General features: G+C 48.6%; 1 protein-coding gene across 1 annotated transcript in view; it reads right to left on the bottom strand.

The window, feature by feature from the left end:
* The window catches only part of LOC145536926 (anosmin-1-like), a 196,064-nt gene extending 177,379 nt beyond the window's left edge, over positions 1–18,685 (bottom strand). The window contains exon 1 of the mRNA XM_081567231.1: positions 18,366–18,685. Within this exon, the coding sequence (XP_081423357.1) occupies positions 18,366–18,572 (207 nt within the window). The 5' untranslated portion in view covers positions 18,573–18,685. The remainder of the gene's footprint in view (positions 1–18,365) is intronic.
* Between the last annotated feature and the right edge of the window lie 3,877 nt (positions 18,686–22,562).

Here is a 22,562-nt window from a genome sequence, read left to right as displayed (position 1 = left end):
GCTCAGTGCTAAAGAATCCACCTGCCAATACAGGACATGCACGAGACACAGGTTTGATTCCTGGGTCGGAAAGATCCCCTGAAGGAGGAAATGGCAACCCACCCCGGTATGTTTGCCTGGGAAATCCCATGGAGAGAGGAGCCTGGTGGGCTACACAGTCCATGGGGTCCCAAATGGTCAGACACGACTAAGGTGGGTGAGCACCCAACAATGCAAAGGACAGACCCCACAACACAGAATAATCTGGCCCCAAAGATCAACACTGTCAAGGCTGAGAAACCATGAACTAGACACTCTGGGTAATACACATACAGACATAGATATAAAAAAAAAAAAAATTGGGGCCCTAATTTCACACAGTTGTTCGAAAAGGAAGAAGAAAAACGTCCTCCTTTTTTTTTCAAAATTGTGGAGTAACAAATGAGATTAGAGGACACAAATCTTGCCCAGTAAAAACAGGTTTAAATATTATACAAGTCCATGGCCTCAGAATAACAGAAAGATCAAAATACAAATGGAGATCTGTTCTCACGGAACCTCACCTCTACATGTATTTTTCTGGTGAGGGTTAACAAGTAAATATATCCTGCACAGAAGTTTTTTTTTTTTTTTTTTTTTCTTTGCAGCTGTGAGGACATTATCTCATAGCTCCGGATACAAAAACGTGGAAACTACAACGGAACATGTTCCCTACTTTCTTTTAGATTCTGGCCCAGTGGGAAAAATCACTCCCCAGATGTTGGCCATTTCTGGAACGATCAGCGAATGGGTTTGGCTGTGCGGCCTTCAAAACGGGACAGCCAAGTGTCAAAATAAAGGAAGGAGAGGAAGAGAGGAGAGGGGTGACAGAGAGGGAGAGAAGATTCATTTCTAGTCAAAGATGCCTCGGGGATATTCGCCAAACCCCTACCACGGGCCTATCTATGTCTAAAAGAGGAAGAAAGGAACTGGGATACCTGTGCTAGTTTTTAAAGGCAAAGTTTCAGTTCTAAACGGCTATGATAGCCCAAAACATGGAAGAGAAAATCATTCGAAGCCAAGTAAGTGCCCGCCTTCAACCAATGGCTATCTTTAATTGTGGCGAGCATCTCAGGTGACACTCTGCAGTCTCTTGCCACAGAAGAAATTTAAGACAATTGCAGTTACCAATACATCTCAATGGCAACTGGCAGCTCACTGTTTCTGAAAGTCATCAGTAACTCCTACACATACTTGGCATTCTTATCATTAATAAACTTCCACTCCAGAAAGTGAGGTCCAAGTTGGGATATGCTGTAGCCTGTAACTTTACCCCTATTTGACTCACCCATATGGGAGGACTGCTGAGCAAGAATGGACCACCCCAGATGCCTGGGTTGGTGGGGGGTGGGTGTCTTCTGATCCTTGTTTCACACTAGGTTTCTCTTGTGTGGTGAGCAAAACTCTATTCACTGGGGGAATGGCCATCAAGGGAACAACTGACTTCAGTAAGCAGGGGCAAATTAAGTAGCCCCATCATGATGTGTAAAGTGTGGAAATCTGAGTGTCTCAACAGAATTATTTGTACAGAGATTTCTCAGGGAACAGTGTCACACTTCCAAATGTGGGGATGTTGATGAGGACTATGGGAAGATGGGGATGATGATGTGATGCTGGTTATGATGCTGGTGATGGTGGTTATGATAATAATGATACTGATGATGGTGGTGGTATTACGGTCATGATGGTAACGCTGGTGATGGCGGTGAGGGTGGTTGTGATGATAATGATGGTCGTGATGATGGTCGTGATGATGAAGATGTGATCATGGTGGTTATGATGATAATGATGGTGATGATGATAGTGGCTGTGGTGGTGATGGTGATGGTGGTGGTAGTGATGATGGTCGTGATGGTGATGGTTCTTATGATGATGGTGATGATGATAGTGGTTGTGGTGGTGATAATAATGATGGTGATAATGATGATGGTAGTAATGATGGTGATGATAATGATGGTAGTTATGATGATGGTGATGGTGGTGGCTATGATGATAATGATGGTGATGATGATAGTGGTTGTGGTGGTGATGACAATGGTGATGATTATCATGATGATGGTGATGGTGATGATGGTCATGTTGGCAGTGATAATGGTTATGATGATGGTGGTGGTGGTAGTGATAATGGTCATGATGACAATGGCGGTGGTGGTAGTGATGGTGATGATTATCATGATGATGGTGATGATTATCAAGATGATGGTGATGATTATGATGGTGGTGATGGTGGTGTTGATGATGGTAATGATTATTGTGACAGTGATAGTGATGATGGTCGTGGTGATAGTGATGATGGTGATGGTTATGATGATAATCATGGACATGATGATAGTGGCTGTGGTGGTGATAATGATGATTATGGTGGTGGTAGTGATGATGGGCATGATGATGAAGATGTGATGGTGGTGGTTATGATGATAATGATGGTGATGATGATAGTGGCTGTGGTGGTGATGGTGATGGTGGTGGTAGTGATGATGGTCGTGATGGTGATGGTTCTTATGATGATGGTGATGGTGGTTGTGGTGGTGATGATAATGATGGCGGTGGTCATGATGATGGTCATGATGATGGTGGTGGTGGTACTGATGGTGATGATTATCATGATGGTGATGATGGTGATGATGGTTGTGGTGGCAGTGATGATGGTTACGATGATACTGGTGATGGTTATGATGATGATGGTGGTGGTGGTAGTGATCATGGTCATGATTGTGATGGTGGTGGTTATGATGATGATGGAGATTATTATGATGATGGAGATTATTATGATGATGGTGGTGGTGATTCCCTCACAATTGGAAATGGTCTTGGTCTTCGCATCCTTCAGGGGTCTGTTCAACTGTTCCAAAGAAAGCTAATGATCCAGAGATGCTGGTTTCCTTGGCATGTTTGCTTTGTTATAATGGCACTGAGAAACCTGTCCAGGGGCTAGGGTGACATAGCACTTGTAAGATGTGAGTCCTCTGCAAAATCTCTCTCTCACTTTTCTAGGCTTTCAAGTCTTTTGTCAATTTTGCTTCCAGTCCACAAAGTGTAACAAACAGTATACATTTGTTTCACTAGTGCAGGCATTTAAAGACAGGGGCTGAGACATCTGTAAGACTACAAACTGCCATCTCTCTCAATTATGTCTTATCAGAGAATGAAACAAGAGCTGATAAACTGACATCAGAGGGACCGTTTGTATGAATCCAATAAGGACACCATAAGTAATAGGTAAAAATCACGTTTAACCTGAAACCTTTACTTTCTGTTTGCATTTAGAATTTCTTGACTGCTTTGGTCTTTCTTTGAGAGAGGCTCTCAGTCAGCTCCCAAGAATGTGCCCCATCTGGCTTGTTCTTAGATGAGAAGAACATCACTTGCCTTGGAGGGAGAGAGGAAGAACAAAATGTTGTGCTGCGTTTCAAACGTATGAATTATTAACACATTGGAACAGTACAGTGGGATGGAAAAAGGTGAAGGCTGAGGACACAAGATGGAGAAAAGAGCTGTAAATTGGTTACACACATGAATTCCCAACACTTCTGCGGTCCCCAGCAGTGGCATGATTAATGACATTTTTGGAAGGTGATGGATTACTTTGCAAAATTAATGTTTCTCGCTTCACTAAAAGGCTTCTGTTTTACGTTTGCGTTTATGGACTTGTAAAATTGTCACTTCTTTGGCTATCATCAGAAATCAGCTATGAAATTTTAAGTCATCAGTGATGATTCGATTCAGGACTGGGTGAGGGGTGGGGGAAACATGCATTTTTGCTCTCTGAAGGTTCTTTGAGATCCTGCACATGCCAGTAAGACCATGCACTCCCCTAAAGTGAAGATGCTGATCAGCAGACATGATATGACTCTTTCCAGCAGAGACAGCATATCTCCTTTATCTTTCAAAGAAAAAAGGTGCCAGGGAATATGAAACTACTTATTTTGAGGTCACTCTAACAGAGTGTCATTTTCTCCAGTTGGCACGGTATTAATCACTTGGAGACCAAAAATCTTACTAAATGATGGAAGCTACAATTTAAAATGAAAGGATAAATAGCATGCGAATGAAGAGTTTTATATTAGCGTCCCCCCCCCCCTTGATGAGTCATTGTTCCTCAGGTTCCCCTGAGGATAGGTTGTTGGATTTTGGGGGGGGTTACAGAATCCCAGGTCATCACCATTTTCTTTTCACGTGCAGCCTTGAGAATTTTCTACATTCTTTCTCAGAATTCCTTATTGTCTAACTTTTACATATTACAGGGAAGCTGAAAAGAATGATCAAGTATAAACACACACACACACACACACACCATTCAAAACAAAAAGCAAGTAAGCAAGCATATGACAGGTCTTGGAAGTTGCTAGTCACATACCTACAAGCTACCATCACCACTGGAAATACTCCGAATATGTCCTGTTAAGAACAGCAATAGCAGCCAAGAATGAAGGTCAAGAATAAAGTCCTGAGACCTTTGGGATTCCCTGAACACAAACTCATCCTCTATGACATCAAGAAGTCCAGCTGTTCGTGAAACATTTCTGCAAGGATCATAATACTTCTCTGCCATTTGGCTAGACGAGGGGAATTCTGGGTGGACCTACACAAACTCAGGGCTTCCCAAGTGGCGCCAGTGGTAAAGAACCCACCTGCCAATGCAGGAGACATAAGAGCCACGGGTTCGACCCCTGGGTCGGGACGATCCCCTGGAGAAGCAAATGGCAACCCACTCCAGTACCCTTGCCTGGAAAACCCCATGGACAGAGGAACCTGGAAAGCTACAGTCCATGGGGTCGCAAAGAGTTGGACACAACTGAAGCGACTTAACATGCACACACACAAACTCAATTTATCAGGGAAAAGTCTTCATCTAAGAAATTACAATTGTCTGTCAAATGGCTGCATAAAGATTTAAAAGATGATTAATGATTATAATACTTTCTTCACTTCCACAACTATTCGCATAAATGTCTATCGGTCTCTCTCTCTAGTAGAAAATAATTCTTCTGCAGGCAGGAATCACAAGACACTTCTGCGGGGTTCCCAGAATCTAAGCTACTTGAAAGATAAAAACTGCGTGTGACAGATTTGTGTTGGTTGGAAGGACTGGGGTAGACTAGGGCACCACAGGGGATGTTGTTGATGGAGTGATATTTTTAACATATCTTTTTCTTCTATCACACCAACAACCTTTCACTTCGATACTTTGTGATGCAATGGTGGTTCCAGGAGGCAATGAATCCATGTCCCCCCAAACTCAGCGACCCCTGATGATATTACAGCTGACATGTTAACTCTGTCTTCTCTCACTGTTAACATGTGGAGAAGTGGGTCATTTAGTATAAACGTCTGGCAATGTGACAATTAGGGCTTGAGTTTCTGCCATGAAGCCTTGGTTATCTCACCTTCCTACGGCTTCGGTTGTCTTACCTATCAAAATGACGCTCCTGACCTCAAAAGAGTTGCTGTGAAGGTCAAAGAGAGATTTTATGTGAAACTACTCTGTCAACAGAAGATGGTGACTGCAGCCATGAAATCAAAAGACACTTACTCTTTGGAAGAAAAGTTATGACCAACCTAGACAGTATATTAAAAAGCAGAGACATTACTTTGCCAACAAAGGTCCATCTAGGCTATGGTTTTTCCAGTAGTCATGTATGGATATGAGAGTTGGACTATAAAGAAAGCTGAGAGCTGAAGAACTGATGCTTTTGAACTGTGGTGTTGGAGAAGATTCTTGAGAGTCCCTTCAACTGCAAGGAGATCCAACCAGTCCATCCTAAAGGAGATCAGTCCTGAGTGTTCGTTGAAAGGACTTGTGTTGAAGCTGAAACTCCAATCCTTTGGCCACCTGATGCAAAGAACTGACTCACTGGAAAAGACCCTGATGCTGGGAAAGATTGAAGGCGGGAGGACAAGGGGACGACAGAGGATGAGATGGTTGGATGGCATCACCGACTCGATGGACATGGGTTTGAGTAAACTCCTGGAGTTGGTGATGGACAGGGAGGCCTGGCGTGCTGCAGTCCATGGGGTCGCAAAGAGTTGGACATGACTGAGTGACTGAACTGAACTGAACTCTGTCAACACCAAGACTGCATAAAAAACAACGAACGCCAAATAACCTTCTAACCTGTGGCTCGGTCGTTCAGCAGAGATTCTGCTTTGGGTCCAGCCCCACCAGTTCAGAACTGGGATCCTACTGTAAGCCAAAGCATGACCTCAGGGAGAGGGGAAAGGTAGTCCTTTCTTTCCTTGTGATGCTCAGCTGGAGATTTTTCTCAGGGGTCGCTGGCAAGGATCTCCAGAGGAAATCAACTCAATAGCCTAAGGGCAACTGGTTGTGGAGCCCGAGGTTCAACCCGATCAGCTGAGCAAGAACCAGGAAGACATCGCTAAGTGTGGTGACTTGCTCTCAACCTGTCCTGCAGAACAAAGGACTTGCGCTTTGTAACAGCTCTCACCAAAAGTCCCCAGCGCCTGGTTGCTGGCTGGGTGGGCTAACGCTGTATCCTGTCCATCACAAGCCACCAAGAGGCCCCCAGCAGACAGACCGCATTCCTGTAGGCCTCTGCATTGACTCACGCTGGCTATTCTGTGTTGGAGGAGCCCACGGTGGCTGTGCACAGCTCGTATCATCTCCCTTGGGTAACGTCCACTCAAGCAACAGGACCCCTCCTCTGAGATCTCACACAAATAACTCTCCCCAGCCCCTCCCTCGTGGACTGCCATGATCTGTTTACAAGTCTTACTTCTTATACCAGACTCTAAATCCCTCAGGATTTTACAGCCTCATCTCTGAAATTGCAGCAATCCATCGATATCAGCTGAAATAAATGCAAGTGATTAAAGTGACACACTTTTTTTTTTAAGGGAGAAAGAGATCCAGCATCTGCGGTCTGAAATGTACATGAAAATGAGCCATAGACAAGGCTTGCATCAATTTCTCTTTACTTGTTGGCTCTCAGGGATGACCACTTTTATCCAATTGTCTGTCCCACCATTGGGGGAACGCCTCAGCTCACCACTCTGAAACCACAAGCATGTAAATAAAGTCTTTTCAAGATATGAAGGGGACCCTGAGTCCCTGGTGGCTCAGCGGTAAAGAATCCGCCTGCCAATGCAGGAGACGCAGGTTCGAACCCTGGGTCAGGAAGATCCCCTGAAGGAGGAAATGGCAATTCCTTCCAATATTCTTGCCTGGAGAACCCCATGGACAGAGAAGCCTGGCGGGCTACAGTCCATGGGGTTGCAAAGAGTCGGATACGACTGAGTGACTAAACAACCACAAGTAGGTCTTGGGGGGACATGGCACCCCGGTCGCTTGCTGAGTAAATCCAGAGCTGCCTAATATCTGAACTAACTGGTCTTCCTTGCCATCTTCTTAGAGCTGCCAGGGGTACTGAGGTTAATGATGTCCCCTGATGCTATCTGCTGTCCATCTCGCATACACTGTCTCAAGCTGGCTTCAGAGTACAGTTGTCCCTTGAGAACTGCGGGGTTCTGGGACCCCCGTGGGTATCAAAATCTGCGGACGCTCAAGTCTCATACACAGTGGCAGAGTACAGCTGGCCCTCTCTCTCTGCAGGGTCCTCATTCCCAGATTCACCCAACTGCAGATGGCAGAAATAGCACACACACAGTGCCAGCTACGTTTATATACATAGATGTGTGTGTGTGTTTGTGTGTATTTCACACAGGCAGTGAAGACGCATGATACATATGTATTTATGTGTGTGTGTGTGTGTGTGTGTGTGTGCTCACACATGTGTATATTCATGGGGTCCTCGTTTCCAGATTCAACCAACTGCAGATGGCAGAAACAACACACACACAGAGACACATATATATATACATACATGTGTGTTTCTGTGTGTGTGTATTTCACCCAGGCAGTGGAGAAGTATGATCTATGATATATGTGTGTCTGTGTGTGTGTGTATTTCACACAGGCAGTGAAGAAGCACGATGTGTGTCTGTGTGTGTGTATTTCACACAGAGAGTGAAGAAACACAGTATGTGTGTGAGTGTGTGTGTGTGTGTGTATCTCACACAGGCAGTGAAGAGCATGAGATATGTGTGTGTGTGCATGTGTGTGTGTTTCACACGTGCAGTGAAGAAGCATGATATGTGTGTGTGTGCGTGTGTATTTCACACAGGCAGTGAAGAAGTATGATTTACATGTGTGTGTGCATGTGTGTGTATTTCACACAGGGAGTGAAGAAGCACAGTGTGTGTGTGTCTGTGTGTGTGTATTTCACATAGGCAGTGAAGAAGTATGATATGTCTGTGTGTGTGTATCTCACACAGGGTGTGAAGAGGCATGATGTGTGGGTGTGTGTGTGTGTATTTCACACAGAGAGTGAAGAAACACGGTGTGTGTGTGTGTGTGTCTGTGTCTGTGTATTTCACACAGGCAGTGAAGAAGTATGATATGTGTGTGTGTGTGTGTGTGTGTCTCACACAGGCAGTGAAGAAGCATGATATGTGTGTGTGTGTATTTCACACAGAGAGTGAAGAAACACGGTATGTTAGTGTGTGTGTGTGTCTGTGTATTTCACACAAGCAGTGAAGAAGCATGATATGTGTATGTGTGTGCGTGTGTGTGTTTCACACAGGCAGTGAAGAAGCATGATATGTGTGTGTGCGTGTGTATTTCACACAGGCAGTGAAGAAGTATGATTTACGTGTGTGTGTGTGTGTGTATTTCACACAGGGAGTGAAGAAGTATGATATATGTGTGTGTGTGTGTGTGTGTATTTCACACAGGCAGTGAAGAAATATGATTTACGTGTGTGTGTGCATATTTCATACAGGCAGTGAAGAAGCATGATGTGTGTGTGTGTGTATGTGTGTGTATTTCACACAGGGAGTGAAGAAGTATGATGTGTGTGTGTGTGTGTGTGTATCTCACACAGGTTGTGAAGAGGCATGATGTGTGTGTGTGTATTTCACACAGGCAGTGAAGAAGCATGATGTGTGTGTGTGTGTGTGTGTGTATTTCACACAGGGAGTGAAGAAGTATGATATATGTGTGTGTGTGTGTGTGTGTATCTCACACAGGCTGTGAAGAGGCGTGATGTGTGTGTGTGTATTTCACACAGGCAGTGAAGAAGTATGATATGCTTATGTATTAGGATCAAGATTTTAAACTTTTCACTGAAATCATCAGGAGAGAGAAACTAAAACAAATAACAGAAAATGTCCTGACTCTCTGAGTGCTTCCTGATGTAGAACGATTATTATTTTTAACTTGCATTAACTGTTTTTGTTTTTTTTTGAAAGGGGAGAGTGGGCTACAAAACAGAAACAGACTCACAGACTTAGAAACCAGACTTATGGTTACCAAAGAGGAAAAGGGAGAGAGGAGACAAATAGGAGTTTGGGACTAACACACTCACACTATTCTATATAAAATAGGGTAACTAACAAGCATGTACTGTACACCACAGGGAATTCTACTCAATACTCCGTAATGACCTACATGGGGAAAGAATCGGAAAAAGAGTGGATATATGTATATGCATACTCCACTCGCTTTGCTATGCAGCAGACACTAACACACCATTGTAAGTCAAGTATGTGAAAGTCGCTCAGCCGTGTCCGACTCTTTGCGACCCCATGGACTACACAGTCCATGGAATTCTCCAGGCCAGAATCCTGGAGTGGGTAGCCTTGCTCTTCTCCAGGGAATCTTCCCGACCCAGGGATCGAACCCAGGTCTCCCGCATTGCAGGCGGATTCTTTACCAGCTGAGCCAAGCAGACTTCAAGTATACTGAGCTGAGTCAGGTATACTTCAATCTAAAATAAACATTAAACAATAAAGGGGCTAGTGGGGAAAAGTCTGAACTGAGAGTTGTGAAAACTGGGTCATATTTTTACTTCTACTGTCTATTATCTGTACGTGATTGAATGAATCATTCCGATAAGAATCAAGCTCTCTGTGTAACTTGCAAGAGGAAGGGGCTGAATTAGAAGAGGTACCTGAAGGGAGGTGTCTGAGGCTGGGTTTCCTGGAGGTGGAGGCTGAAAGGGGGCTCTCTGTGAACGTGAAGGATGGGCGAAGCTCTCAGTGGAAGGCGAGGGAAGGACAGAGGTGAGCAGGCATGCCCTCTGGGGAAGAGCCCTGAGAAGCCTGGCCTCACGGCAAGGCTGCGGAGCATAAACTGAACCAGAGCTGATCCCAGCAAGAGGGCTGGCCTCCCAGATCCCCCCTGCGGTGAGCCAATGACCATGATTTGCCCTCATCAAGGAAGGAGGATGCGCTACCCTGCTGGCAAGACGGTGCCCCGGGGCTAAAGGTCAGTCTCCAAGGGGGAACAGCTGTAAGCTATTAGCAGCTGATCCAGGGGTCAGGGGCTGGGGGAGCATGGGGCGGTGGACTGGGGGCCAGGAGGTCACAAACAGCATCTCCTGAGATGCGATAGACGGCTACTATCCACATTCATTGCTTCAGGGAAGCCAAAGGAAATTACACATTCTCCTTGGACGGACGGTGCAAAAAATAACTACAAGGTCGACAATATCCGTTTTATCAGTCTACTTCAGTAATACCAGTGACCTCATGCTGATCTGAAGTTTGAAGGACTTATGGATTTCTTTGATTAATGGGAAGAGCAAAAACCAGGTCACACTTAATAAATGCCATATGTTGACAGACAACCAGACTTTCAGAATATGGAGTCCAGGGTGAGTGCAAAGAAATGTGGAAAGGCGGCTGACTTCAGAACTCTGAATCGGGGCTTGGCGCTCAGACAGTGCATCAACAGGGCTCGGAGTTACGGAATAATTTGACAAAGTATCCCAACAGTTCAGTTCACTTCAGCCGTTCAGTCATGTCCGACTCTTTGCAACCCCATGAACCGCAGCACGCCAGGCCTCCCTGTCCATCACCAACTCCCGGAGTTCACCCAAACTCATGTCCTTTGAGTCGGTGATGCCATCCAACCCTCTCATCCTCTGTCGTTCCCTTCTCCTCCTGCCCTCAATCTTTCCCAGCATCAGGGTCTTTTCCAATGAATCAGCTCTTCGCATCAGGTGGCCAAAGGATTGGAGTTTCAGCTTCAATGTCAGTCCTTCCAATGAACACCCAGGACTGATCTCCTTTAGGATGGACTGGTTGGATCTCCTTGCAGTCCAAGGGACTCTCAAGAGTCTTCTCCAACACCACAGTTCAAAAGCATCAATTCTTCGGCACTCAGCTTTCTTTATAGTCCAACTCTCACATCCATACATGACTACTGGAAAACCCACAGCCTTGACTAGACGGAGTGGCATAAGCTATCTCCCCCAGTACTACCGTTCAGATACAAAACATCTGTCGATAATACGGATATGCTTCACTGATCATCTTCCCAAGCCCAATCCTCAAAATCGTTTAAGAGTCAGATTTCTGGGAGGCAAAAACAAGTCACACGTAGAGACTTCTCCATTTCTGAGTTAATACGAGCAGTGCCCGCTGACAGTGTTGCTGAGTTTCTTTACCTAGCCTGAAAGTTGTATGCCCATTCACCGAAACACACCAAGAGGGGTTATACAATGAAATCTGATGAATCTATTTTTAAAAAATATAATAACCTAATTTTTTTAGAGCGGGAATGACTGCACAAAGAACTTAAGTTTAACTTTTAAATGGAAGTCTCTAAACATACATACATGTATGTTTTTTATTAATATGAGTGAGTGAGTGAAAGTCGCTCAGTCGTGTCCAACTCTTGGCGACCCCATGGACTATACAGTCCATGGAATTCCCCAGGCCAGAATACTGGAGTGGATGGCCATTCGCTTCTCCAGGGGATCTTCCCAACCCAGGAATCAAACCCAGGTCTCCCACATTGCAGGCAGATTCTTTACCAGCTGAACCACCACAGATAATATACTGAAATATATACAGATATATACTACACACAATATATAAAATATATAAATGTATTTCTCCTCTAATGATACAGTGCATAACGAAATCAGTAAGTCCACAAATATTTTCCAATGTAGTTTTATAACGTTCTATAATAGTCACAATAAGATAAGACTTTTAAATCAGGTTCAGTGAGAAACACTTTATTAGAAGCAAGAAAATTTGCCATGCATAACCTAATGTCTGGGCTTCCCCAGTGGTAAACAATCTGCCTACTAATGCAGGAGACCCAAGAGACGCAGGTGCAATCCCTGGATCCGGAGCGGGGAGGAGACTGCAACCCACTCCAGTATTCTTGCCTGGGAAATCCCACGGGCAGAGAAGTCCAACGGGCTGCAGTCCGTGGAGCTGCAAAACTGAATGACTGAGCATGCAAGCAACCTAATGTTTAGTTTGGGTCAAAGTTAGAAATTCTTGGAGACACCGCCAGAGCTCCGGCGACCCAGACCAGGAAATATGAAGGTGAAACTTGAGGATGGCCTTTCTTCCCAGAGACTTTCTAGCATGTCACTTCGATCTCACTGCAGGCCCAGCAGGCACACCAAGACTTGAGTATATTCACCACAAGACCGTTGCTTCAAAACTCCGCCAGCCTGGGGATGATTTGTGGCTGCCGTAGGCTTGCGATGCGCTAATTGTTTGCTTACTTTTTCTGAGAGCAGAGGCTGGTCCTCTACACGGAATGAGCTAATCACCAGCACTATTCTCTCTTTGGCCAAAACAAACAGCTTCCAATTACTGCTAGAAGAAAGCCTCTGATCTCTAATCAGTTACCTAAACCAGGCTCTCAGCGGTCCTTGGAAGAGTGAATAATGTCCCATTAAGCAAGAATCTCTTCGCACTAATAAAATCCTACAGCCCCAGGACCAAGGCCACCAGCATTACGCTACTTATCTTCCAAGACTCCATCCACCTCCCCCCATCAGGTCCTAAAATCCGGCCAAGAAATAGACTCGCTCAGACTCTTTTATTCCACTCGGGCTATTTTTCCTCAAGCCCTAGTCTGCTGCACCTCCTTTGAGAATACCCAGGCATAGAAAGGGTAGGTTGCAGGTCTGCTAATATTCAGTGACAGGACTCTTCTCTGCGAGGCTCTGACACTCAGCTTCATCACTGCCATGATGCACAGAACCTGGGGAGACAGGCGGGGTGGCCACCAGGAACATCCCAGCACAAGCGAGGAAGTCACTCGCAGGGTACATGAGATTCACCAAAAAAACCACAGAGCTTCTTTCAGGCCTAGTGTACCTCTTCTTGACTCTTCTAGTGAAGGAAGCTCCAATACTTAGGCTACCTGATGGGAAGAGTTGACTCACTGGAAAAGACCCTGAGGCTGGGAAAGATTGAAGGCGGGAGGAGAAGGGGACGACAGAGGACGAGATGGTTGGATGGCATCACCGACTCAATGGACATGAGTTTGGGTAGACTCCGGGAGTTGGTGATGGACAGGGAGGCCTGGCGTGCTGCAGTCCACGGGGTCACAAAGAATCAGACACAACTGAGCGACTGAACAGCACAGAGAAAATAAGTGCAGGGCTAGGTTACTCCCAAGTCAACACGTCAGATATCAGATCTCTGAACACAAAGGACAGCCTATGAATAATCCCCAGGACAAGCGGGCGAAACCGCTTCCAAGGGTTGAACAATCCAAACCAGGGCTGGCCCCAGGGACACAGATTTGTGCACCTGGTTCAAGCTCAGAAAGAGCCCTGCAGCTTGCGGGTTATCGCCCCAAGACCACCCTATTGGAATTCTCAGTGATCTCATCTCTGAGCTTGCATTCTGCCATGTGGAATCTGCTCGGATGCTGAAGCACGTCCTGGAGACCTCCACAGGAATGAGGCCACTCACCTCCCTCTCCTCTCCAGCGAAGGTTCTGGGCTGCCTAACTCCTGGGAGCCCCCTGGAGCCCCGGTCCTCCTCAACCTCTCCCTGCCCGCCCCCCCCCCTCAAAGTACTGTCGCACTCTGCCCCCTGCAGCAACCGGAGAGCGGGCACAAGGAACGCTGGGGGGCAAGTGCATGCTTGGAAGTGCCCACAATTCAGTGGCGGCCATGCCCGTCCCATGCTGGGAGCCGCACGCTGTGTTTGTGGACAACCAGCCAGAGGCCACGAAGCCACAGAACTAAGCCGGTCGCCCATTCCTGGTGCAGGCACCTAACTGCCTCTGGTGAGGAGGTCTGAGCACCCTTGGGGGGCTGCCCATCCGCTATAGGTTGAGCAGGAGGAAGGGGAGACCCCTGGCTCGACTTCCTGAAGTTGCTCAGTCATGTGCTTCTCTTTGCTTTCCATAGGCTCCTCCGTCCATGGAGTTTTCCAGGCAAGAGTACTGGAGTGGGTTGCCATTTCCTTCTCCAGGGGAACTTCCCAGCCCAGGGATCGAACCTGGGTCTCCCACATGGCAGGCAGACAGTTTACCCACTGAGCCACCAGGGAAGCCTAACTTTCTGAAAGTGAAAGCGAAAGTTGCTCAGTCGTGTCTGACTCTTTGCCACCCCATGGACTATACAGTCCATGAAATTTCTCCAGGCCTGAACATTGGAGTGGGTAGCCTTTCCATTCTCCAGGGCCTCTTCCCAACCCAGGGATCGAACCCGGGTCTTCCGCACAGCAGGTGGATTCTTTACCAAGCTGAGCCACCAGGGAAGCCCAAGAATCCTGGAGTGGGTAGCCCATCCCTTCTCCAGCAGGTCTTCCCGACCCAGGAATAGAACCGGGGTCTCCAGCACTGCAGGCAGATTCTTTACCAATTGAGCTATGATCTAGCTAAAACAAGGTGCAACGCGTTGGCCCAGCAGCTGGCAGGTGAGTGCCAGGTGAGTGCCACGCCTGAGCTAGTGTGCGTACTAGTCAGGCCCTGGGTATCTATGATGGTCTACCCACATCCTGCGAGATTCCCTTGTGGGGCACCCATTGGGTACACCCCTACACAGGGCACTTTGGGAGGTGGGCTGCCCTGGTGACGCAAATGGTAAAGAATCCGCCTGCAATGTGGGAGACCGGATTTGATCCCTGGGCCGGGAAGATCCCCTGGAGAAGGGAATGGCAACCCACTCCAGTATGCTTGCCTGGAGAATCCCATGGATGGAGGAGGCTGGCGGGCTACAGTCCATAGGGTTGCAAAAAGTCGGACAACTGAGCAACTAACACTACCCCTGCCTCCTTCCTACCTTTCTGAGTCTGGCCCCAGCTTGGCCCTCGAGGGGTGAGCCAGGAAATGCAAGCTGTGTACTGCTGGTAATTCCAAGTGAAACCTCTGATGTTTGGGTGTAACACAGGCACTGCACAAGAGAAAGATGAACAGTGAAATCCACGTGAATGACTTCATCTTTAAATTATTCTTTACCGAGAACAGCGCTGGAGAGCAAATTTAAAACACCACAGAGAAGCCAAGAGAAAAGGGTCACAGGAGAAAGAAAAAATTTGATAGTTTAGTTCCTTCCACAACACTTCTTACTCTTTAATAACAGACGGCACATTTCTATGTGGCCCCAGGGCCAGAAAAACAGGCAGCCAGTTCTGAAGTAAATCAACCTACTAACCTTGGAAGAAAAGCTATGACCAACCTAGACAGCATATTAAAAAGTAGACATTGCTTTGCTGACAAAGGTCTTTCTAGTCAAAGCTATGGTTTTTCCAGTAGTCATGTATGGATGTGAGAGTTGGACTATAGAGAAAGCTGAGTGCCAAAGAATTGATGCTTTTGAACTGTGGTGTTGGAGAAGACTCTTGAGAGTTTCTTGGACTGCAAGGAGATCCAACCAGTCCATCCTAAAGGAAATCCGTCCTGAATATTCACTGGAAGGACTGATACTGAAGCTGAAGCTCCGATACTTTGGCCACCTGATGCAAAGAGCTGACTCATTGGAAAAGACCCTGATGTTGGGAAAGATTGCAGGCGGGAAGAGAAGGGGACGACAGAGGATGAGATGGTTGGATGGCATCACCGACTCAATGGACATGAGTTTGAGCAAGCTCCGGGAGTTGGTGATGGACAGGGAGGCCTGGCGTGCTGCGGTCCATGGGGTCACAAAGAATCGGACACGACTGAGTGACTTAACTGAACTGAACTGAGAGTCCACACACTTGTCTGGCCTCAAGGCTGCGGGCGAACCTTCCTCCAGTCTTACAAGCAGGGCAGGAACCACGCAGGAGAAACTGGGAACCACTATCTGCATCAGAGACAGGCTTCTGCTCCGGTTTATTTGCACAAGTGGGTGGGTAGGTGGGGTGTCCCTGATAGAAGGCACTGTTCTGAGGCCTTTCTCCAGCCCAGCCTTTCTCGCCAGTTCACAAATCCCACCTGCAGTTGCCCCCTGCCTGAGAGGCATCCTTCCAATTATTTAAAGGGGGGAGGGATAGGAAAGCTTGAGGTTTTATAAGGAGTGCGAGTCTGTCTTTTCAAATCTTAAGAAAGCTTAATCCCTGCAATTTAGATAAATCAGATAGGCATTACCAAGTTAGGGTTAAACCTCCAAGAATGGCTTTGCAATTGATTGCAGAAACAGCAGTTATTAAGTCCTAACTGAGTAATTTGCAGCTTAGTTCACCCCCCACCCCCAGCTAATTAAAATGTAATCAGGATTGTCTGGCAATGTGTATTCTGTCAGCAGTTTTTTTCTTCCGAAGAGAAATCATGCCAAGAGACCACAAGAAAAGCCTTTCACGGGAATTGGCTTGATCTGCACTGTTTCTTTAGGCGTTGAAACTGTAAAACAAATAAATTACAGCGACTGACAGTTCAATTTAAAGAAGGAAGGAAGGGAAGAAGAAAAAGAAAAGATAGTCTTTCTCCCTGGGAACAGGCTGCTGTTTTATGTTGTTATTTGAACAACAGGGTGGCATCGCCTCGGAAGAGTGACGCAGGGCAGGGCAGGGGGGCAAGAAACCAGGTGGCTAGGAGGGACCCTCTCCAGGGTATCCGAGGGATTTCAGCGCAGGAGACCACTCCCCCGGCCCCCTTCCTAAAAACCAAGGGAGACCGCGAAGTTCCCTGAAACCCACGGATGCCCCTTCTCTGAGAACGCACAGAACCGCGCGTACTCAGGCGCGTAGACTTGGCCAGCGGGTTCACTCGGTGAACATCCCAACTTTCAGTTTTCCGTATGCCATTCCCGGCGCGGTTTCATTAGCTCTCACGCCAGAATGAACGGGGCTTAAAGGCTTCGGAGATTCGTCCCAAACTCCAGTCATTACGATGGCCTCCATCGCAGCGTAGTGCCCAGGGACCCTTGGAAGGCCCCTTTGACCCCGCGCAAGCGCGGGAGGCGCCTCGTTTATTTCAGAGGGGCTCGGCTTAGAAACCCACCAAGGAGCCGCGCGGCCGCTTTCTGGGAGCTGCAGTTTTCCCTGCGGCCAGAAGTTGGGATCTTGTAACAGGTGAACGACTAAAAGGCTAGAGAGGAGACGGCGAGGGCGAGAAGCGAGCACACGAGAGGAATTAGGTTATACGCGTGAATGACTGCAGAGTGCGCGCGCTCGGATCAGCTGGGTCCACGGCTGCGAGACGCGCCTGAGGCCGGCTCGGGAGCGGTTCCCGCGTGCCCATCAGCACCCAGGGTCCCTGAGGCACTCCCCGCTGTGGCTCGCCCCAGTATCCCAGCCATCTACTGGCATCAAGAGTCCTGTCCCCTGAACCTTCTACACACCCATACGCGCCCCTCTACCCCCAAGCCGGTAGAACCTACGAGGGTTGGAAGAGATCCTGGCCCCGGGAGTCCTCTCGGAACATCCGAACTCGGCGCCTCCAAGTCCTTTATCCGTTGCCATCTCTTCCCTTAGTCTCCACGCCATTCGCTGGCGACACCTAGAAGCTCTGGGGCTCCGAATTGGGGCGGTCACAGCCACCGGCAGTAACCGCCCCCCTCTCCAACACAAACTCGCTGGAAGACACGACCTGACCCAAGTGCCCCCTGGCTGAGGCTCCAAGGGTGGACCGCGAGCTCTCGGCCCGCCGAGCGCGGAAGCAAAGCTCAACAGAGACAAAAAAGTGTCGGCCGGCGGGCACCTGCGGCGCCGGGGCTGGTCGCGTGGAGTCAGGAGCGGAGCGCGGGCCTCGTTCGCTCTGCCCGCGGCGCGGAGGGCCCGGAGTGCCCGGGGACTTTGAGGGGGGACTGGCCACCCGCCCGCAGTCCCTCGCGGAGGTCCCGGGGCAACTCACAAGCCCGCACCCCACCCCACCCCATCCTTGGAAGCCACAAAACCGCGCTCCCTTCCCAAAGGAACCCGCCTTTTGGTTTTTCCCGGGGAAGAAGGGAGTTAGGTCGGGAGCCGGCGAGGGGCTGCAAAGGAGGGCTCGTCCACCCCCTCCCCTCGAAGGTACAACCCACCCCGCGAGTAAAGCCGGACCCCGGCCGGCTGCCGCTGAGCGAGAAGTTTGAGCGGCGAGGCTAGAAGGCGCGTGCCCCGCAGCGCCAGGGGAGGAACGGGCGCGCGGCGGTGCGTACCTGGAAGTGCCGGAAGAAGGCGGAGATGCGCGTGATCTGCAGGCTGAGGCACCTGGAGGCGCAGCGGGCGCGCTGGACGCTCCCGGCCGCCAGCGACTCATCCGAGCGCCGGGCAGCGGCCGCGCCGGAGCCGGCCGCCAGGCAGCCCCCGGAGGCCGCCAGCCAGAGGCAGAGGGTCAGGGCCGCGCCGGGCGCCCCGGCCGCCATGGCTGCGGGTCGGAGGGCGCGCGGGCGCCGGGCGCTGGCCGAGGCTCCCAGCTCCGCACCGCCGCCGGAGACCGCGCGGCCGCCGCAACTCCGCTGGCAAAGTTCAATCAGGCCACTCCTGCCCCGCGCCCTCCCCCCGGCCCCGCCTCCGGGGGCGGGGCGAGGGTGACAGACGGTCCGCCATTGGCTGCGAGGAAAGTGAGTGACAGAGGTGGGCGGGGCGGGCGGAGGGCCATGGGCGGGTCCAAGGGAGCCCGAAGCGTGCCCGCCTGCAGAGCGCCGGCCGTGCGCCCCTCTCCGGGCGGGTCCGCTCCCCAGCGCTCCGCCTTCGCTCCCTCCTGCCCCCCAGCACCCCCTCGCCATCGGGCGTCAACAGCAGGCCCCGGCCCTGGGTGTCAAGGGCTGGCCTGGGCGTCGGTGCCTGGGACCCGTAAACCTGGACGTGAGAACAGGTTAAGGATGGACGGAGGCGCCCCCGAACTTGTGGGCTTTCTCCTCGCTTCTGACTCCAGTGGTCCCAGGTCCTACACATGCTTTGGCGTATTTGGATTTTCCCTTTTCCGAGGAGCAGAAAAGAGCGAACGGACAGAACTGCGCTGGGCGCAATAAGAGGAGACAGGCCAGGCAGGGACGTTTGACCGACCCTCCCCCCAGACTCCCCCATCCTTCACCCCTCCCCCGTTCTTTCTTTGCTCATCCTTTGCCCTCTTCCTTCCTGCTTGCTTCCTTTCCTTTCTTCTTCCCTCTCTTCTTCAACTCCATCCATTCAGACCTTTCACTAGTCCTTTCCTTCCCTCTTAAGGAGCACCCATCACCTGGAAATCTATCCTGGCAGGTCGCTGGGAACATTTATGGAGGAGAAGGGAACGACAGAGGAGGAGATGGTTGGATGGCATCACCGACTCGGTGGACATGAGTTTCAGCCAGCTCCGGGAGTTGGTGATGGACAGGGAGGCCTGGCGGGCTGCCATCCACGGGGCCGCCAAGAGTGGGACATGGCTGAGCGACTGAACTGATGACATGGTCACACACACCTCGTTTCAGCAGGTGTCTGTTGCAGTAAGGCCTTACCTGGCCAGCATGAGGGACCTATTCAAGACAGCAATCTTTCCTGCACCCTGCTCCTCTTTGCCCCCAAGTCTTTTGATTTGGCCCTTTGAGTAGCAAGACCACCACCCCGTCACCTCCTGTATTCTGGCCTGGAGAATCCCCAGGGACAGAGGAGCCGGTGGTCTACAGTCCGTGAGGTCACAAAGAGTCGGACACGACTGAGCGACCGGGCACAGCACACCACGCCTCTTGTGATCTTTTCCCACGTTCTTGCACCACCCACGTTCTCTGCCCAGCGGTGGACACACTGCATCATCTCGACTACACTCCCTCCCTCTGACAAAGCTCTGTACTCCCCGGAGCTCCATGGGGAAGGGACTTTGCTCCAGCCCTCTGCAGGTAGGAGACCCCACAGACAGCTGGGGTCCGAGGATGGCTGCGCTCCACACCTGGGACATTTATGTAACACAGTCGAATCCGGAAGACTCAAGGGCACTCGCTGGGAGGCGGGACAACAGGACTGACACTCCTGTGCACTGACACGAGCCCGTCCTCGTGCAGGACTGCACGCACACATTCTAAAGTAGGGGCCTCGGTTAGCACACCACCAGTCGCAGCGGCAGTTCGGTCTAGATGCATGCAACCTGCTCAAAGACACAGCGCGAAGCCGGAGTCCCCTTCCCAAGGAGCCCACGGCTTGCTCCAATTTCCAGTTCGCTCCTCCTAAAATTCCCCATGGTTTCCACCCTGACACTCTGAGATCTTTCTGTGAAATGCTAATGACAATGACAACCATCTGCCATGATCCTTTCATACCCATTTTTTTTGCATCATCTTGTGTATATATTTCTTCATATAGTTCAAATCAGCAAGGCCAAGAAAATTAACTGTTTAGCGTGTTTCCCCCAGTGGGTTTTAAAAAATCAGTGTTGCTTTGTGCAAGAGGCTCTGTAGGTAGAGCTGGTCTCATGGCTTGTGTGACCTCAGAAGGATCCACACTTCATTTAATGTTCATCTGTCACAATCTTGATTTTAATTTTCAACATGTTTCTCTGAATTTTCATTTTGCCTGAGGCCCCACAAACTATACAGCCAACCTCACCGGTAGCTTTTAGCATGACAGTTCTAAATATGAGCCGGAACCATAAAAAGTTTAGACGTGAGCTCACGTGAACTCATAAGTTTGTTGAAAAGATGTTAAGAACAGTGGATGGAAATCTTTTTAAAGTATGTTAAACATACTTCCTAAAGGTCATCAACCCTGAATATTCATTGGAAGGACTGATGTTGAAGCTGCAGCTCCAATACTTTGGCCACCTGATGCAAAGAGCTGACTCATTGGAAAAGACCCCGATGCTGGGAAAGACTGAAGGCAGGAGGAGAAGGGGACGACAGAGGATGAGATGGTTGGATGGCATCACTGACTCAATGGACATGAGTTTGAGCAAACAACAGGAGATGATGAAGGACAGGGAAGCCTGGCATGCCACAGTCCATGGGGTTGCAAAGACTGGGACTAAACAACAACAAACACACTTAAGTACTGACTAAGAGCAAAGAAGAGCATCTTCTTGGAGACCCCAAGCAGGAAGGTGTGTTGAGCCTTAAGTCAATGAATGGAGGACAAACATCTGGACATAGGAACTGTCTTCTGAATGTCATCACTTTCATCTGCAAATTACTAAAAACATTTCCAAAAGCTGTAGCGGATTCTTCTATGGAGTTTGCATTTGAAAGTTAAGCAAAGACCTGGTCTCAATGAAGGCAAGGATATCATGCATGCCTGTATTTTCTTATGGTATGTTTGATTTAAAACTCTGCATGTTATATCATTAAATTTATATTCTAGAAAGTGAAGTCACAAGGACAAGCATGCTGAACTTTCAAGTGTTCAAAGAGATCACTGTATTTTTTACAAAGCAATATGTTTGCTGCTTATATGTATGACATAGCACATTCATTTCCATGAATAAATGCATTTTATGATAAACTACGAAAGAACATCTAGTGAGCTGCACAGGAAGCTTAGGTTTACACATATAGGGTCTGCTTCCTTATGCATATGTTACAATAGTACTTGTGGTTATATAGCTTTCTTCTTTTAGAAGTATCACAGACACCCTCTATGATTATGCTAGTCTTTTTCATGTTCTTTATTTTAATTGCAGTTTAAAGTAACTTTGAAAAGAAAGCATTTTGGTAAAGTCAGAGTAATGCTCAAAATCTAGTATTGTACTCTGTTCACATATGTCCAATTTATTATGCAGCTAACCTTTTGAGTTGGCATCTGTGTGCACACCAAGTCACATCAGTCGTTCTCCCACTCTTTGTGACTCTATGGACTGTAGCCGGCCAGGCTCCTCTGTCCATGGGATTCTCTAGGCAAGAATGCTAGAGTGGGTTGCCATGCCCTCCTCCAGGGGATATTCCCGACCCAGGTATTGAACCCACGTTTCCTACGTCTCCTGCATTAGCAGGCAGGTTCTTTACCACTAGCGCCACCTGTGAAGCCAGAAACTCTCTAATTGTTGACACGACTGGTTAAGCCACACCCTGCATTAGTAAAGACCAAGTACGTGAGAGGGGAACCTGAAGTTTATCTGGAAGGGATGATGACTGATAAATGGCTGGGTGGGAATTGTCCAGGTGCATTAGTAAGAAAGCGCTTAGTATGTCTTTCCTCAAAGCCAAGGTGGACCTGATCATCAGAATTTGTCTGCAGAAGAAATGAACCTTGTAATGACTTCAGTGGGACTTGGACAAAACACCCAATCTATTAAAGAGAATATAGAAAAAAACCCTTGATTAACTCCTTGATTACATGAAAAAAGACAAAGCAGGATACATGGCCGGTCTCGGGCTACCGATGAAACACAAAACAAGGCCCCCATTCCTGGTTTCCAAAAAGTTTGCGATGCTTTTCCTTGCAACTGATTTAGG

The sequence above is a fragment of the Giraffa tippelskirchi genome, chromosome X (assembly GCF_054371585.1).
Source record: "Giraffa tippelskirchi isolate mGirTip1 chromosome X, T2T-mGirTip1v1.2.pri, whole genome shotgun sequence".
NCBI classification, from domain to species: Eukaryota; Metazoa; Chordata; class Mammalia; order Artiodactyla; family Giraffidae; genus Giraffa; species Giraffa tippelskirchi.
This window is presented reverse-complemented; position numbering and strand designations above follow the sequence as displayed.